This window comes from Drosophila persimilis, unplaced genomic scaffold (assembly GCF_003286085.1).
Source record: "Drosophila persimilis strain 14011-0111.01,24,50 unplaced genomic scaffold, DperRS2 tig00000000-arrow-pilon, whole genome shotgun sequence".
NCBI lineage: Eukaryota > Metazoa > Arthropoda > Insecta > Diptera > Drosophilidae > Drosophila > Drosophila persimilis.
Window position 1 is genome coordinate 23208232 of NW_020825288.1, and position 19863 is coordinate 23228094.

A 19863-nucleotide genomic window follows, 5' to 3' on the forward strand; every position below is an offset into this window, starting at 1 on the left:
ATGGGTATGGGTAATGTTAATGATGATTATGTATAGTCGCTAAAATAAAGTACTTACAGAGTGGAAAGCACATAACATTGTATGGATACAAATTGCAGAGAGAACAAATATAAATATGGGTACTTATATATCATAGTCTGTGGGCAGATTCAGTCTAACCGCAAACTCATTATGGCCCCCAGTCTCCTTCAAGTCTCCCTCTCCACCACTTTGCTGTTGCTGTTCTCCCTCTGCCATACTCTTGCTGTGGCAGAGCTTTAATGACGGGCGAATATTTTGTATAATATAGACATTTTCTATGGCCCCGACATGGCCAGGCGCTGAAGAGGAGACAAAACCGGCAGTAACCAGCGGCGGCAACAGCGGCAACGGCGGCATTGGCATCGGCAGTAAGCCAGCAGCTGAAAAGCGACCTGGCCGAAACCGCAAAAACTTGCCTTTTGGTTATTTTGTGTCTGGCATTGTCATTGTGGTTGTTGCCGCTGTTTCTGCTGTTTCTGTTGTTGCTGCTGTCATGGCTGTTGTTGCTGGCCAAAACGTGCAATTAAATGCTGTATAGATGCTGCCGCAGCCATAAGCTATCGCCAATGCCTGCAGCAGTGGCCACAACTAAGGCTATATGGGCGAAGCCAACTTATTGGCAGTTGCTTGCCAAATGCAATGAATGAAAATTGCACAAAAACAGAAAGAAAAAATAAGGAAAAAGAGAAAGACACAAAGAAGAACACAATTACCGCAGAGAGGCATTCACAAGGCATATTATTGATTGGCAACCGCAGAGATACTCGTACACTCAACCAGAGACCAGGCGACACAGATGCAGATGTAGATGTAGATGCAGATACAAATGCAGTTACAGATTCACATAGTGACTAAGGCTCTCTCTCACTAATGACGATGATGGCTACTGGCTCTGGCTCTGGCTCTCGGCGAACGTTTTTGGCTGCCATTGACATTGAAAATCTGGCAATTTGCAATCATTGCAATTAGTTTTTATTCCCTGTCGGACCTCAACGCGTCGCGATCCAAACCGCTGGCCAGAACTTTTCTCATACAAATTATTGCCCAGGAATCGAGGAGAGGAATTTGTGCGCGAAATTATTGGGTAATTTATAAACTGAAAATGACAAAAACGAGCGATACGAACGAAACGGAACGGAACGGAACCGTTTTCAAGGCTTGCATAACGAGAGGTTTGTTCGTTTCGTTTGAGAAATGTTAATTATTTTTCGCGCATTTCCAATTTCTCATCGTGCGGGACGGGAACGGGAGTAGGAGTGGGAGCGGGATGGGGAACGGGACCCTGAAAACGTGAATTGCAATTGCAAATTGCTAATTGCCAGCCGATTATTTATAACCGTGTCCGTGCATTTGCAAAGTTCAAATGTGCGTTTGGTCGGAAGTAATTTGCTCGTTTAACGCGTCTATAAATAGGCGCCCTGATAGCGACGACAATCGTTGGGCCGCCCCGCCAAAGCTTTAGCGTCAGCACTCAGGGGGCAAGGTGGCGTATACGTAATGGCATGATATGAGCCCCGAAGGCGAGGAGTGACGATGGCGTGGCTTGTTCATGTGTGTGCCTATGGTTTGTCATTCTCTTAGCAAGTGGGTCGCACGAGAGAGCAGCGAGGAGAGTAGCCTTGCTCCACATTGCTCTTATGGGCTGCCCCCCATTGAATCATTGAATGTTCAGGTTCTTGCTTCCGCTAATCTCTGGCCGGGAAGGGGAAATGGGCTGTAATGAGTATCTATGATGCACGGAATACAAGTACTTGCGGCATCCAGATCTCTTGAATCGAAAGTGTAACTCTGGTCCCATTTCTGACACTCTCCGCAGCTTGTTTTTCATTCAATCCAAGTCAAAACAAAGCAGAACAAGAAACAGGTTGTAGTGGAATACAATTTGGAATGTGCACGAAGAATACCTGACTAAGGCATTGCTCCTCGAAACCTAGAGCTGTAATTAGAGATGAAAAAGGATAGAGTTAATGCGAATACTCTTGTTCCTTTCAATTGATTCTCTTGTTATCGCAATTGAAAGTAAGACACTTTCCCAATGGTGCTAAAAGCACCTGGGAACCTTTTAGTCGAGACACTCTGCCACAACCTTCTTTCTTGCTTTTATGCTTTTCCTTGGCAGTCTTTTCAATGTTTGTGATTAGGCCCCAATGACACCCATTCCTCTTTCCATTGACAAACGCAATCCCATTCTCTGCCACATTAATCATGGCAACATTTGCCATGCAATTAAGCAAATGAAGCCTGCATTTAAGTGCTGACAATGATGATGATGATAAGGGGACTTCGACTCTGAGTCGGGGTCTTGGGGATGGGACTGGGTGTTGGGACAGGGGAAATCTTGACGAAATCATTAGTCTAATGTGGTTAGTCGAACATCGATAAGTGAGTGTGCCCCAAGCAGGCACCTAATGCGCATTTAATACCCCTTTGAGTCATTTGAAATTCAATCGAGTCGCTGGCTAATATTGTAAGCCCGCCCGCCCGCTCGATCAGAACAAAGAACGCAACGCATTCGGTATCAATTGAATTCGAGTGGAGTCGACACTCATTTCTGGCAATTCATCAAACCCGAATTACAATTGAAATGCAATTTTCTGATTTTGTGATGTGGCAAATTAAAAACCGGCAGTCGCATATCACAATATATCGGACAGACAGCAAAAAACCCATTGACGCAGACCGCAATTCAATCAGTCAACGTCGTCGTGGCCTTTTTCGTCAGTCTTATTGGCCATACACTTAAATGGCCAACAAATCCCCGACACCGGCCAGCCGGCCAGCCGGCCAGATGTCCGTTTTCAGATTTCAGGCAGCCCAAGACAGCGCGCAAATGTCAAACGTATTCCGCCATAATTAAATTATAAATATTACAACAATTTGTTGCTTTCTTTGCGCAACAAACAAACATACCACACCACACAGTTCATTTAAGTATTTTGAGCACAAATCGCCTGTGTGCGAGTGCCAGTGCCAGTGCGAGTGCGAGAGGGGAGGAATTGCGCATACGCCACGTTGCATGGCCAAATGAAATCGCATTGAAAGCCAAACGAAATTGCATTGAAAGCGAACAAATAAGTTCGGTTTATGGACACAGAACGAATGTGGAATGCACTTAAGAGTTGGATTTCCGCTTCAAAATAACAAATTGGATTTGGGGAAAACATTTACATATGCCGAAAGAGATGCCACTTGAACCGTTGGTATTATTTGGAGGAACCTCAATTTCTGTACTAATTGTATTGATCCATGTAGATCCTCTCAATCCTCTTCATTGGCAATCCGTTATAGAGTCCAAATGAACCCTTCCTTTTCCAAGAGTATATCGAACAAGGCGAAAAGTTGCGTATGTCATGCGAAACGGCATTCGTTGAATGTAATTCCTCGTGCTCACTTTTCCGGCTGCCCCTTAACCCGTTGCTACCTATCAACCGCTCCCCTCACCCCTGTCTGGGGGTCGCCAATCACGTGTCGCAAACATGATTTATTTCGTCAATTTATGCCAAAAGTGTAAAACGATTTTCTGCCGTGCCAAATGAAATATTATGACGGGCACTATCATTTACATGTGTTTCACAGCCTCCCACTTTCCGCGTGCGCGTGTGTCTGTGTCTGTGCCTGTGTGTGGGCGTGGCATTTCGTTTAGGAATGCGACAGTTGACTGACTAAAGCTATCTCATTCACTCAGTCAGTGGCCCTCTCTTTCTAACGCACTCGTGCCATCTCTGTTGCTCCGTTTGAATGTGTTGGCATTTTGCAATTTAGCAAAAAGGGAAATTACATTTAAATTGAATTGTAAACCGAATAAATTGTTGGATGTTGAAGAGGTGTTGGCTCGGGGATGGTTTTTGGAGTTATGGGATGGGATGAAAGGGGGTTCAAAGTGTGAGTGTGAGTGTGAGTGCGAGTGTGTGTTCTGTAAATTTACGATTGAACTGTGGAATGGCATTCGACTGTTTCTGCGGGTGCTCTTCTGAATAATTTAGCATTTGAAAGTTATCAGTCTATACATAAATACTGCTCACCATGAGGGCTTTTCCCCAAAGCTCTGGGGAGTGGAAATTGCAGAAAGAGTAAGGGATACAAGGAGCTAGGCGGGAGAGTGTTGGTAGTCAATTAGTAAATGTTTAGAAAACTTTATCAATTTCCCTATGGAATCTTGATTTAGTCTCTTTTCCTTTCCTTCCGCCCGAATTCGATTGGAAAAGCGCTGCAGCTTTAAATGTATTTTTGATTTAACATTGTTTATTGTATTTGGCAACAAATTCAAATGTATTTATCATGGCCAAGCCGACGCACACACAAAGTACGAGTGTCTGCAGAATAAAATGGAAATGAAAATTTTAATTTATTTAGCATATGGAAATATTTCCACAAAGCCGACACAAAAACCCAAAGCACACACACAAAATTAAAACCCGCATTTATACGTGAACGAGTGAACGAGTAAACGAGTATTTCAACAGCAGCTATGGGATGGTACCCAAAGAGGTTAAATAAAACAATTCTATTTAATCTGGCTGATATGTATATCCTACATAAGAGGTTGGGTAAACATATAGGCCATGGCAAGGCCCGTAGAAATACGCAATGGATTGCCAAACCGCAAAATGGCAACTAATTAAATTAATGGGAAACAAATGCGTGACCAGGATTGGAACCCCATGACATACCAAATCCAATCACTCTCCATCCAAATACGAATACGACTACGAATGTGTATTTGTATCTGTATCTGTATCACTATCTGCGTCTGCATCTGCGGGGAGTCAATTAATGTTGTCCAAGTGGATGCTGATTTAAGTGCAATTAAAGTGCAAATTCTCAAATATTTTTTCTGCTGATATGCCAGTTGTCCGCCCGTCCATCCGTCCGTCTTGCCGGTCGGTTCCATGCGATATGCAAATTAAGCAAATGCCAGCTAAGCGCAATGCTAGTCGTATACGTATCTGTATCTATGGCCAAGTACGAGTACAGATACCCGTATCCATAAGATACCAGAAACCAGACGGCCAGACAGCGACAGCCACATACAACTTTTATCGCATGTGCATTTTCTTAGCCCACGACGCCAAAGACGATAAATGCAAATCTTGACAGTTTTCTTTAAAACATTTTTATTTATTTTCGGTTGAAGTTGCATTTGCGTTTCGTTTCGTTTCTTTTCTTTTTTAGTTTCTTCTCTTTTCAGTTTTGCTTCGTGGACGAACAAAGTTTCTTGGCTTTAGTTTTCATTGTCTGGCGGGTTGTCTGAGGGTCTGTGGGGCCATTCGGAAGCACGTTTCGTGCTCGCACATCCGCCGTAGTACGGCAGTAGTTGCAGTTCCAGCAGAAAGATACAAATGTATCTCGCACACAAATGGGCCATCTGCTGCCACCCCCTCACTGCCAGCCATACACATAGACATAGACAGGCCCCAGCAAGATTGTCGCAACGACTACGGCGACAACACGCCATTACATTCCCTTCAAAGTTGTCCAAATACTTTGAAGCCAGTCTGGAGGTGGCTTGAAGGGTAAAGTTACGGCACTTTTTAATTATCGCTAATTATGGAACTCATCTTACAATTTATTCCGTTGAAAATGCTGTCGGATGAACGATAGTCTTTCCTAATTGAAATTTTGATTTAATAATCGATTAAGTGCGTTATCTATCTGAGACAGTGGTCGATATCTATGGCTGATATACATATTGACCCCAATTGTAGGGTCTCAATTCAAGTTTTCTTTTCTTATCTTTTCCTTTGTTTACACATTCGTAGAAATGTTTCTTCATCTGCAATATTGCGTATACTTTTTCCGCGTACTGCACACCCTTTATTTTATTGAAAAGATCTGAGGCCCCTCCATTCGGAGATGGTTCTTTCCTGCGAATTAGCTCACCCATTCAGAAGTTCCCCCATTCAGAATGAATGTACTACGTACGTTGACAGAACTACTCATCTGCATTACAAATAAGTTGCAACTCTTATAATGCAGGGAATTAATTATAGCGGAATGTTTATTAATCCATCAGATCCATTTCGCGGACGATTACTGCTTCCGTTTGGGATCGGGTTTGCCATCCCCTGTCAAGGGCAGAAATGCTGTTCGAATAATTGCGTTTTTCCGCCCAATACCCTACACACTCTCAATCACAATACAAATCTCAATATCGATTGGTATTTACCTGCTCATACATAATTCATGGCGATGGGGATGGGGATGGGTGGGGTGGGTCGTTTAATATGAAAACCAATTAATTAAACTCTCAACAACAAGCGTCTCGACGGCAAGCTTAGAAATTACTTAATAAATTACTTTCATTAAAGCCACAAAGGAAAAGTCGAGCCAGTCAGCAGGAAAGGGCAGAGCAGAGCAGGGCACAGCACGGCACCCACATCCACCCCAACTCTCCGTCCCACTTCCCTGCGTTTCTCCATCTGACTTTCGCCCTGGATGACACCGTCAAGGCGTTGATTTATATTAATCGACCCGCTTGTAAGCTCAAAGCATTATTTATTTGAAGCAGCAGCAGAAACAAAGCAGCAAAAAATATGCCAAGTAATAAATTTAGTGAAATCTACACATCGTATAGGGGGCTGGCTATATACACACATACATATATAATATGTATATACTATAGACGATATATCTGCATTGGCGAGGAAAGAAAATGCAAAATATGCGCTAATTTTTTATTTAAATTGCGTATGCCAAACAAACGGTTCGGAACGGAACAGAACAGAACAGCACAGAACAGAGAACCAATGTGCGACATGATTTATTGGCAAGAAGAAAAGTCCCCTCTCCAGGCAGAAAAGATACGTAGTATTAGTTTCTCGAGTGGGTCACAGTCACAGCCTCAGCGAAGAGAACGCTTTAAATCAGCTGTTCCCAATATTATAATAAAGCTGGGAGTAAAACGGAGCTTGGATGGGTTCTGGTTCTGTCGAAAAGCGGGCCAAGAAAATGCTGACTACAAATTGCAGTTGCCAGCCGAACCAAGAAGAAATTGCCTCATGATTACGTCGACTGTCCGTTGTATCCGTCTGTACTGTCCGCTTGTCCGCCTGTCCGCTTGGTCGCTGTCGGTCTTGGTCCGTCACGTCCATGTCGTCTGGCTGTCTCTTTGGGTCTCTGAGGAAATACAAAAGTTTCCAAATTTCTGCGCTATAAGCACGTGCCTGCTCGTGCCCGACTATTGCTCGAATGCTTTGCCAAAAATTCAGTCTTTTCCGTCAGCCAAAGTCAGAGAGTCGGGCATTCAGGCAGTCAGTCAGTCGGTTGGACTGTCTTTTCCCCCTTTCGAAATTCACTTCATGTTAATTCTCTTTCCTTTGATTTTGCGTTTGCATTTTGGCCTGCCACTCGGGGTTTAATGTAATTCTTAAGCAGTTGCCTTTTCCTTCGCTGTGCGCTCTGTGCGCCCGCTCGAAATGCCTGCGAAATGGGGTTAACCTGCCTGAATGCTGAATGCCAAATGGTAGATGCTAGATGGTAGATGGTAAATGGCAGGCACTGTACGAGTACGCGCATCCGAGTGCCATGAGGCATAGCCACCGAAATGGGTCACCTCGAGGCAAGCATTTTTCGGCGGTGCCTTCGTATTAGAATATATAAGACAGCACTCGAGATGCAGATGAAGAAACCCAGAGAATAAAGTACCATATAGAGGGTACTACAGTTTTTAATTAACCAAAGACACAGCTGTGTAGGATGTCCATACTCTCTTATGAGGGCCTTCCCTAATGGCGTTCAATCATCATTCTCCATAAGTAAAGGCTCATTACCATTAGACTTCCTCTGCAGTAAGCAAGGCTCGCCCATCCTCACAGTCCCTCCCCCAGGGTCCACTCCTTTCCACTCATTAGGAGCGCATCCCGAAAACTCATAAGCTCCCGCCTGATTGATAAGCAGTTAATAATAATAAGTGAGCCTCGACTAAAGAACGGAAGCAGGGAGCAGGGAGCAGTGCAGGGTGTAACTGGGTTCATAAATGCACCGACTGGCCATACATATAATTTGACACACACACACATGAACATGGACACGGACACGGGGCACATGGCACGCAAGGTAGGGCCCCGGCCCCGTCCCCGTCCCGGTCTCGGGAACCAGACAAAGTCCAAAAACTCTGCAAGCCATCAATGTAATTACGGACATGGCACGCAGTCAGCGAGTAAGCCATGGCCCCATACCATTCCCCCTGTCCCTGCGCTGTCGCTGCCTGCCCATCGCTCCAACGATAATGACTACACCTCAAATTGCATAGTGGAAAAAAAGAAATACATAGTAGACTCGAAGAGCGCCTAAGGTTTCCAGGCGAGAGATCAAAACGAAACAAGGAAACGATGACGTTCCGAAAAAACAATAACCCCAAATGGAATAAAAGGAAAATGAAAATCAGACAAACAACCGAATTAACAAAAAGCAAAAAAAAAATATAACCACCAAAGAGCGTGGAAGCGAGGGGAAGACAGGAGAGGGACATAATGCGAGTTTAAGTGCATGAAATTACAAAAACTGGCTGAAGTTTTTCGGAAGGGTTCCTCGAGAGTCGGAACGGGGACTGGTTCTGGGACTGGGACTGGGACTGGGACTGGCCTGGTGCCCTGATTGCCGTGGGCTTGCACCCTTTTTCCTTCCTCCTATCTCCTGCTGCCACTCCTCTGCGGCTACTGACAACTAATTTCGTACCTCGTGTTAGTTAGTTGTTCGAGGAAGGGGCGAGGGCAGGGGACGAGGCGGACATAGAAAGGTTGCATTTAAATAATTGCGGAAGTTCGTTCGTTTGAGGCTGACATTTGAAATGCAGAATGTATGCACAGATGTGTTTGATTGGGTTGCTGTTGCTGTTGCTGCCTGGGGGTGGGTGTGGGGGGGGGGGGGAGGGGCTGGGGTTCAATGTTGGTCGTTTGCTTATCTTGTAATTGTTGATTTAGTGTGCGTGTATGCGAGTGTGTGTGCTGTGTGTGTACTCAATTTATATTTTTGTTCATTTCAGGTTCGATGGCAGTGCTGCGCTGCATCGGGTATGGGTGGGGTAGGGATAGGGATAGGGGCAGGGGTAGGGGTAGGCGGTAGGCGGTATGTTTGCCCGCCTGGTTCATTGTTCGATCGTGGTCGCGGTCGTGGTTCGTCGGCGTTCCCGGCGCGTGACAAATGACTTTGACGTTGCATTCGCATATTATCGTTAATACACTGCGTCCCACACGTACTCGTACACCCCATGTACTTTGTACTTCTACAGTGTTCTGATCATTTTATTTTGCAAGTGTTTTTGGTTTCTTTCTAGTTTCTCTTTAGAAAATATGCCTTAGAAAATCCCCGTATACATCAAATATTTACGCCTGGCGTACGAATACAAGTTGAACCCAGTGTCTGTCTCTAGATCTGACTCGGGATCTGCTTGTCACTGCGGGTCTGGGCCTCTGCAGCGTCCTACGTAGCCATCAATCCAAACAGGCAAACAGTCAATCCCCTTCCGAATCAACAACAAATTGAACTGCCGCTGTTTGTACAAAATATCGTATCTACATACTCGTACTCGCAGATACATCTATCTTGTGTGGTTGTTGCACGGCACACTACCACCATAATTGACAGTTGTGTCGGCATTTATTTATTTTTATTTATTTTCTAGACAAAATACCAACAGACAGACACACACATAAATATTGAACCTGGCAGTGCGGTGCACTGAACCGGTCGCTAAATTTGGGCCCAGCTTTTTACTGGGTTCAATGTAACCCCACGGGGCTTCCACCTAATGTAGGCGCACCCCTCTAGTCAGAGTCGCGGTCGTGCCGGATGGAGCGTGTGTTGGCAGAGAGATAGAGGAGGATGGGGTGCAGAGTTCGGGGCATTATCAAGGATTGATAGTGTACCCTGAACCTGAATAGTCCGGAAAGCAGATACAGACAGATACAAATGTTGTGTCAGTTGCACTGATTGCGCATTGGAGAGTCTTCAAAGGAGAGCTGAGCGGTGCATATGAGCCCTATGAACCCTGACATGGGTTTGGCGTAGTTGAAAGCAACTTAAGTGCCATTGCAGGGACACTTCTAGTATAGTGCGATTCAGAACTATGTGGAATTTGGATCGAATTTGGGAAAAAGTATGCTCCAGCATAAATATTCTACTTTGAAGATCTCACAGGGAAATAACCTCATATTTCACCTCATTCGCGGACTCAATGCCTGATAGTTATAGATGACACTGTTCTCCACTCTACTTGTCTCCCTCTCCACTCTCCCATCTCGCTGACAGGCTCTCTCTTGGGGACAACAGCGGACACCAAACGTCAATTTGGCGTTTCTGTCAGAGCAAACTGTCGCATCCGCTGCGGGGGAGGGGTAGGGGAAGAGTGACGGTTAGAGGTGGAAACTAACTAACTAAAGTGTCATACGCGCTTGATGCCAGACTAATATCTGCGAGGAGAGGCGAGGCGAGCCGAACCGAACCGAACTGAACCGAACCGCCGCGTCAGCTGCATTTGACACTTGTGCGTGGTACAAGTATTTACGATATGCCTCGGCAACTCGACCGATTTCTAGCGATTCCCTGCGATTTCTTTGTTTATAATTTCAATGGATAGAATGGTGGTGTTCCTGCCCTTGGCAATCTGTCGACCACCCTGTCCGTCTGTCCGTCTATCTGTCTGTCTGTCCGTCCTGACTTTCTGCCTGAGTTTCTTCCTGTCTCTTGCCTGTCCCTTGCCAGTCCCTGTCCTGGCACTGTCTGTCTGCTTTCTGGGACTGGTTCTGTTTCTGGGTCCTGTCTCTTTTATGTGCTTCCTCGTTATTTTGGTTGACAATCAAATTCTAACGAAATTGGATTCCCTTGTTCTTGGGCACGCTCTGTCGGGCCCTGACCTCCTCACCCTCGTCCTCTTCTAAAATATTAAAAAATGGCAAATGGAAAATGAAAAAAAATCAAGTAAATTGCCTGCAATTTCAATTGTTTTTCCTCTTTGTCCAACAACATGTGTGCTGGCAGATATTTATTTTTTTATTTCCGATTTGAACCCAGCATTTTTAATGCGAAAATCATTTCACAAATTGTTTGCCAGCGATATTTATTTTTCAAAAACAAAATGTAGTTACCGCTGTGCCCCGGGGACAATACATATAGTACTATATGGAGAAGCACCCGTCTCCGTTCTATTATTTCAGCTGTCAGACATTTCGACACTTGAAATTGAGCGCGTGTGATATTTTCATTTCGAGGCAGGGAAAGGGTCGCGCTGTAGACGAGTTTGTGGGAGATATGTGGATATGCCAAGCCTCCAGCAAAAAAAAAAGGGAATATAAAAAGGGAGCGCAAGAAATTTGCACAACAGGAAGCTGTAATTGGCCCTGGAGCGCTTAAGTAAACAGCGCCAAAGCCAAAGCCAGAGCCAACCCAGATCCAGACCCAGACAGGGAAGAAATATTGGAACAACAGCAGCTGTTGGCTGATAAGGTCGCACCCAGAGCCAGGACTGGGCTCCTTACACAATGCCAACTGATTGCCGTCTTGCGTGTTCATTCGGGGTTTCCTTTCCTGCCAGCCAGCAAGGGTGAGGCTTATTAATTATGACGGACCATGAATTGATAATGGACGAAGTCCCAACAGGGCCAGCAACGGGAGGCGTGCACCGACCCTCACATGAACAACATCAGTGGCAGGCCATATGCACTTGATTGGTTTAGCTATAGATAGATGGCCTAATGGAAACTACGTATCAAGCATTTTTATTATAAAAGTATAAAAGTTCTCTCAAACAAAAACGAGGACTAAAAGGAAATGGTTTGAAATTGAAAAATAAAATTGGAATATACTGATTGAAACCAGATTAGATGTTATCATATATATAACTAGTAGCTGACCTGTCAAGCCATTTGCCGCAGTATTGTGAACTATTTCCGTTGCTCCGAACGATGTTATTGGGAAGCATGAATTGAATGTGCGAATGGACTTCAGGAACAGGTTTGAGTCTGGATCCGTGCCAATGAGCAAGCCATTCAATGGTTCTAGCGGTGTCTCAATTATAGGTAGCTGCACTTTCCTGATGAGTCATACCATCTGACTCATGTTTGAATTTGACCCAATGACAATGTGGACATTCTTTGCCCATAGCAACAATCAGCAATTTCGGATGAGCGGAATGCGAGATAAAGAGACGAAGCGTCGTCTGCCATTTTCTCTGTGAGTGTCAATTACGTACCTACGTGCCAATTGTCCTTGTAGAATTCTTTCATCTAGTGCCTCTTTTGATTGAGATTCACGCAATTGCGACATGCTCACGCGCACAATTTCGTTATTTTGTTGGATTCATTCTTCTATACCTTCTTCTCTACTATTTCGCATGTTTCTTGTTTTATTCGCTTGAAGGCCCAATGGCTCTACCAATGTACCAATGCTTTCCAGAGTCCAACTAAATGATGAAGCCAATATACCCGTAAAGTCAACATAAATCGATTTAATTTAAAATTAGAATTAGAGATATTTGTAATTAAGCCAATCCATCATGGTCCGTTCCGATTACTTGTCGGATAGACTATGTTTTATTTCCCGTTTTAAAGGAAATCACGAAGCGTCGCACAGTGGGGCCTGAGATGGTGAATGGTTCCGTTCCCCCTCCGTAGGTGAGATCAGACAACAGCTGGCAATGTCCCCGTCTCTTGCTCAATCGCTTCTGGCAAGAAGGGGGACTGTGCCTGGGCAACATCAAAAGCCCGTTCGAGTGGCGGCTGCCACTTTTCAAAAGTGCGAAATTAAAACAAAATGTTGCAAGATGCTGCGGGCTCTGGCACTGCCTCCGACTCCTCTCCGATGGGGGACTACACCTCCGACTACGAGTCCAACTCCTCCTCTGACTTCGTCTTGGGCTCTTTGATCCCGTTTGGCTGATAAGCCGAGGCGGACCGGGCTCTTCACATCATGCGTAAAACGGCGTCAAAATGCAAATGTTGCGCAGGAAACTGCCGGCCCAGGCAGCTCCTCTCCGCTCCGCTCCCCTTCGCGCCCATCTCCATCTCCATCCCCATCCCATAGTCAGGCCGCAGCGCAAATAAACATTTTGCGTTTTAATTTATGTTGCAATGTTTGTGGCTGTGCGGCTGTTTGGCCGTGTGGCAGTGTGGAGCATGGGGAGCATTTTATTGCACATTTGCTCGGGGCCCACATTGCAAAATTTATCATCAACTGCACACTAAACGGGCAAAATGGGGGCAGCTTTCCCATCATCATCAAAAGCAGCACCAACGGAGGGGGAGCCACATAAGTTTTCCGCTCTAAAACTATGTAAAATATTTGGTTATGAAAACTCTTTTATACATATTTTTTGGGAATGGCAGAAATGTTTTTGGCGGTGTGGTTCGATGCCACAAAATTGCTTCTTTCTATGCTTAATAATATTCTGTAGAAGAACCCTGAACGATAGAGAGTTTTCTGTGGGTAAAAGCATTGATAGATGCCATTTAAAGAATGCCCGCTATTTTGTATAAGAATAAACCATAAGAATAAGCCCTGGAAATGTCTGGCTAAATCTTTTGCAGTGGGCTATCTGCAAAATCTGATCCCAATGCAGGTCCACAAGTTCTTGTAGTACGGTCGTCGCCACCCGCAGGTTAGTTGTGCAGAACCTCCTGAACAACGGTCTCATTTAAAATTGAAATGTGAAAATAATGCAAATTAATGTTAAGGCAACATTTTGTTATGGCATCGCCGATAAACAACGGCAGTGGAGTGCAGCAGCCTGTTTGGACAGTTGCTGGAAGAGAGGCGGCAGTCATCGTCGTCGGGCTGACGGACACACCTTGCGCCATATAGGGATACACCTCTCGGAGATCCTATGGCAGGGAAAGCGGTTCGTGCATTTGGTTGTGAATGTGGACGTGGGCCTGGGACAAGGACAACAGCATGTACATGTTAATTACTTGTGAAAATATGCAACAGACAGCAACGGCAACGGCAACAACATCAAGAGCACGAGCAAGAGGCAGAGTCGGCAGTTGCCATGAGGTAGACTTTTTTCACACCAACCGAAACCGGCATGGGAGGGACTGGCACTGGGACCTCTGATCGTACTGGCCTTTTGTTGCAGCTCTGCTCGTGTGCCCTTCAAAGCAAACTGGCTGGACGGACTGCCTGAATTGGCAGTTTCTGAAGGCAGGGCTCTCTCTACCGGGTCTCTCCCGGCTTGCTTCCGTTTCTATTTCGGTTACGGGTCGGGTTGGACCTGCCTGGGGCTGGCGTGTGTGTGTGTGTGTGTGTGTGTGCGGGCATACTAATTACAGCAGCCCCGAACCCATGCCCGACGTGCCGTACCGCCTTACTGCCGGGTGGATGTGGATGTGGTTGTGGATCTTTAATCGCTTCCCCCAGAACCCAACCTTTTGGCGGCGCTCATTAAGCGAAGGCAGCCGCACAGAAAAACCAGAACAGAACCGAACAGAACAGAAAACAACTTCAAATCACACGTTGTACACATTTGTTGTTATTTTTTATTACATTTCGGGACTGCTGCTGCTGCTGCCGTTCGTGCGAGTATCTTTCGGCCAGGCCTAATTGCTTTTTATGACAGTCGAGTGAATATGATAAATCTTTCGCCCGGCCCCGACATTATTTCGACATTTGTTTGGCTAGCAACATTCTTGGCAATTAAATTTATGTTTGTATTTCTCCCGCTTCCTTCGCACCACAAAATACTTGACATGTGTTGCCTGATGGCACTGCCACCGCCACAGCCACTCCTCCAACTATGCATTGTACATACATACATACATACATCCATCAGGGCATCCGTCCAACCATCCCCCACTTTAGACTCTTAATGAGAGGCCAAAAAGTGTCAGCTGTGCAAGTGCCTGACATTTATTTGCAATTGGCTTGAGGTTTGGACTTGGGATTGAGACTCAGACTGTGACTGGAACTGCGACTGCGACACTCCAATTCCAAGTGGGTCACATGGGAAGCGAAGCCCTTCAACGGCTTAATTTTTGTCGAGGGTAACTTCTGCGGGTGTTGCGGCCAATCAAAGTGTCCCACTTCAATTGGATTGAATGCTGAACAGATTGGGGCAAGTGTCAGGTCCGTCATCAGTTTCGGAAAGGCGCGGTCTGAGGAATGCATAATTTAATTGAATACTTTGTGGGTAGCCCATTGATTTAACCCGTCGTATTTTTGACAGAGTTTTCTGCCTAAAAAGTGAGTTTCGCCCAAAATAAATACAGCTCGGGGATTACATAAATCACACATCACATTAATCTGAAAACAATTTCTCTTTCAGCGTGTTGCATACATACACTCTTGAGGACTGGCCAAATTAGCATACACGAAGGAGAGCTGTGAAAATGTTTCGACACATAATAAACTTGACAAACAAATATAAAGTCCTCAGGGGCATGATATCGTATGGGACGCTTTGGCCCTGCGGCTGTCTTATCGAGCAGACGCTGATCGAGAAAAAGACATTCCGAACGTACGACTGGATGAAGTGTGTCAGGTGGGTCAGTGGTATCTGGTGGCCTGGTCCCAGTCCACCGCTAATTGGCTTTCTTGCTGCTTGTTGCAGGTTCAGCTTATTCGGCTTCTTCTTTATGGGCCCCACAATATATGTGTGGATCCGATTGGCTGGGGTTATGTGGCCACGCACGGATATTAAGTCATCGCTGTGCAAGGCGATCACCGAGCAGACCGCCTACGATCCGATGGCCATCAGCTCGTTTCTCTTCTTCATGACGCTGATGGAGGGCAACTCATATGCCCAGGCCAGGCAGGAGGTAGGTATCTGGCTACGAGTAATGATCATCCTCCCACATCGAGCGATCTGTCTTCAATTCTATTCGTTTTGCTTTGCTTATTACTTTGCGGCTTTGTCCAGCGTCCAATTAGTTATCGCCTCGCTAGGCTGTGGACTCGTTCTCAAGATTATTTATTTTGAAATTGGGTCTCTGGTTTCCCGCTCTCCGTTCACTCGCTCGCTCGCCGCAATTCGGTGTGTGGGTTTTGATTTCGGAAATCCATTTTCTCACGACAGATACAGACAGTCGCCGCCGTATCTGTATCTGCGGCCCAGCATCTGTGGCTGTAATGTAAGCATGCATAAATATCACCTGTCTGGCTGTCTGTCGCTGGCTCTCTCTCTCTCTCTGTCTCTCTGTCTCTCTGTCTCTCCAGCGTGTGTCTGCCACCATCTCGGTTTCCATCTGCATCTCCATCTCAGAGTCTGGGCCTGTCTCTGTCTCTGTCTCCGTTCCGAGTTGTCAACATTGATTTGTTGGCTTTGCGGCCATACTTTGAGATACTCGCACTCGCCTGCCCCCAAGTCTGTCCGAGTCCCCATCGTCCCAGTCGCCTTGCAACTGTCTGTCCGTCCGCCTGTCTGTCCGTCTGACTTCTATATCATTAGAAACCATTTATCTTGATAAATGTAAATGTTTTACCATATATTTATGTCAAACGTGCGTTGTCTCATTTGCTTTGCATGCGTTGCCCCTAAAGATCTATGGGCCGGGCTTCCTGGGGTGATTGGCTCTGGTCCGGGTCCGCGAAAGAGTTATGTGAGAGGCCAATGAAGATGTCTGCGGGTCCGGGCCGCTTGATCTTCCACTGAAAGTTCTTCAGAGGAAATAGTGCCACAGAAGATGCCACTAAATAATCGTACACATCGTACACCACAGACTTTCGTCCCAGTGTAAAATTCCAACCGGGTCTAATCTAATATTTAAACATTTGTTGAAATGCAAGCTTAAATTGAATCAAAAATTTTAATTTACCCAAAATGATTGACAATTTATGCAAAATTTTAAATGAAATACAATTGAAATCCATTACTTGCGTGCAATTTGCAAAGAGCTCAAATTCAACTGCTTTTTGAATGGATAACCAATCGAAACCAGATTCCTTTCATGGCTACAGAATAGCCAGGGTCCAATTCAATCACTTGAAATGCTAAAAATCAGGTTACATTTACCCCAGATTTATTGGCCTGGCTTGCCCATACTCTACCTCTACTCGAATAATTTTAAAATAAATGATTTCCATGCGAAATATTGCATTTGAATGGATAATTGTGCAGACACAAAGGTTGGATGTTTTATAATTAATTAGCAGACCAGACCCCCGACAACTACTGCGATGCTGACTTTTAACTCCGCTCCTCTCCGCTCCGTGTCCCCTGTCCCGAATCCAGAATCCCCTAGCCATGGATATCATTTACAAATTTACACACAATTACGGGCCTGTGGCGGTGGCGATGGCGATGGCGTAGAGTAAAATGTTGGCAAAAAGGGAAAATTTTCCATGCCGTCAATGCCTTTTAATTAACAGCATTAACAAAAATGCCACGCCCTGGTCTAGGGCCCCTGCCCCCTCCTGGCCTATGCGTGAAAGTGGAATAAAACCAGAAAACATTTTCACAGAGAGGAAGCCGCAATAAATAAAATTTTAAAGGTCTCCTAGAAATGCTCGCCCGACACTTAATTACAATTTTCCGCGCTGGCATTTTCCAGCCAACCAGCCCCAACTCCAGCCCCAACCCCGACCACTTCACACATTATGTCATTGCTCTCACTCTCCCCGCGGACTACTTCTTCTCGTTTGTCCCCAGGTTAGCGATAAATTCCTGGACGCCTATAAGGTGGGCGTTATTTATTGGCCCTGCGTGCAGACGGTGAACTTTGCCTTTGTCCCGGCCCGGAACCAGGTCGTGTTCACCTCGTTCTTCAGCATGTGCTGGACCACGTTCCTGGCCTACGTCAAGTTCCTGCATCTGCATCCCACCGTCGACGTGGACCACCATGCCGTGGACATACACTTCCTGGAGATGTGAGCAGTCCAGCCGCAGTAGAACCCAAAACACACAATCAAGTCTCCCAGCTTTTCCCAGCGATAATGTGATCAGACACGCCACGCCCACCAATACAACGCCCATAGTATAAGTTAATGACATGTCATTTCTCTTATTTTTTCCTTTTTACATTTATTTTGTTGTGCGCCATTAAAAAAAAAGTATAAATATGTGTATAAAACAGCCATTAACTGCGCCTGATAAATGAGTTGTGATAAGTTCGAGGTTTTTTCTACGTCAAATTGAATTGTTCCAACGCGGCGCTGATTGCAGTTTCTGTTTTATTTTTTGTAGTTTATTTTATTTACCAACTCGCATTAAAGTTGATAATTAACGATGGCCTGTGTGTTCTGTGTTAGAAACATGCTGCGGTTCTACATGTGGTCTCAGGGGCAATGAAAATAACGATGGGCGGATAACTCTCAATGGCCATGGCGTATCCTCCTATGGACTCCGTAGTTCATAAAATATGTACAAATGTACATAGCAGATGGCAACCTAAATGAATTCTTTTGAATAAAGCAATCACTACAAAAGAAAGCAAATCGAAGCTGTTGCAGTGGGAGAGTTATATTAAAATAAATAACTAAAATATATACTTAATTCAGAGTGAAACGACTGGTTGCATAAATTTGCCTACTATTGACCCGCATCAGCATTTATCAAAATTAATATTTATTTGTTGTTCGCTTTTTTTGGCGGGGATCTGGGTTCCATTAAAATGCATACGTAACATCTATGCATATTATACACATAGTAAATATATATGTATTGTATGTATATCTGTGTGGATTTGTGGGTTCGTTGATGTGAAACTGTGGCCTGTGGCCAGGGGCGTGGGGCCAGGGGGCAGGGACGAGGGACGTGGAACGACTACGAGTACCTAAGTGGTCGTGCTGAATGCGAGAGCTGAATGCATAAATAATGCCGATTTAGATTATTCTGAAACAGAAACATCATCTGGCAACGGTCTGGTCTCTGGTCTCTGGTCTGCATTTGGATTTGGATAAAAATGCGGCTGAACAGAACAGAACAGAACAGAACAGAGTGGTGGCGCTGCTGATGACGAGGCCATAATCAGCCAAATTAATATGGAAATTTATGCTGAGAGAAAAACGAAACCGCAAAAGTAAACGCAGAACGCAAACCTCAACGTAAACCCAGCCAAAACCCTAACGCATGTGGGTTCTGTTATCAGGGAAGGAAAACGTGGCGCACTTCCTGGTCGGTGGGCCCCCCTCTCCCTCTCTCTCTACAGTACATCGTCAAGCTGTGAAAAAACAATTGGAACAAAAGTTTCATTAAATTTAGCACAGCCCTCGGCTGGCAGGCCAATTTCCTATCCGCCCAGCGCCCATTTCTCAGTGTCTTACACTCGGATCTGCCTTCTGGAGCTGCCTGCGCCCTGCCGGCTCGGCATCGGCGCGCCATCGTTATAGCTGCTTTATAGCGCATTAATTTCGAAAGTAGCGCTACGTGTGCCAAAAATCATTAGCAACGGAATTACGCTCAATGAAATGCAGTCGACGGCGCCGTCGACAGACGACGGAAAACAAAAAGGGGGAGATAATAAAGCGTGGCCGGGACCGGAGACCGGCCGGGTTCGGGGTTCGGGCCGATGCCGGAACAGGGAATCGGGTGAGGTATGGGTATGGGTATGGGTTAGGGTAAGGGGACGACTGCCTGACACCCGCCCGGCAGCCGCTGCTTATAAATATACCCTAACGACAAGTTAAATGTTGAGTACAAAATGCTGAGGCCAAGGGTTCCTCCCATTCCCATTCCCTTTGCCACTTCCAAGCAAATAAATAATATCAGACTCTTTCCAGGCAAGACGTACTTTGGCCTAGTCTAGTGCCTGTTAGGGATTTTACAGTCGAAATTAACACTAAATCGTGCAATGCACTGAGCAGATATTTTCAGATATATCTTATGCTTGCCGATGGCATGACACACTCGGATGTGCCCTCGCGTGTGGCAATCGAATAGAAATAGCCAAGAATATGCAGAAAATGGTAATGATTAGC

At 45.4% G+C, this 19863-nt stretch overlaps 1 protein-coding gene across 2 annotated transcripts; it reads left to right on the forward strand.

The window, feature by feature from the left end:
• The first annotated feature begins 1007 nt into the window (after window positions 1–1007).
• LOC6591367 (mpv17-like protein) lies at window positions 1008–18044 on the forward strand. Of its 2 annotated transcripts, none has more exons than XM_002017216.2 (4): window positions 1008–1105; window positions 15275–15490; window positions 15560–15767; window positions 17597–18044. In XM_002017216.2, the coding sequence occupies exons 2-4, from the start codon at window positions 15339–15341 to the stop codon at window positions 17816–17818; spliced, it is 582 nt and encodes a 193-aa protein (XP_002017252.1). In that variant the 5' UTR covers window positions 1008–1105; window positions 15275–15338; the 3' UTR covers window positions 17819–18044. The 2 variants fall into 2 exon arrangements, with proteins under 2 accessions (XP_002017252.1, XP_026851051.1); XM_026995250.1 differs by lacking the exon at window positions 1008–1105 and adding an exon at window positions 1124–1193.
• Window positions 18045–19863: the final 1819 nt, after the last annotated feature.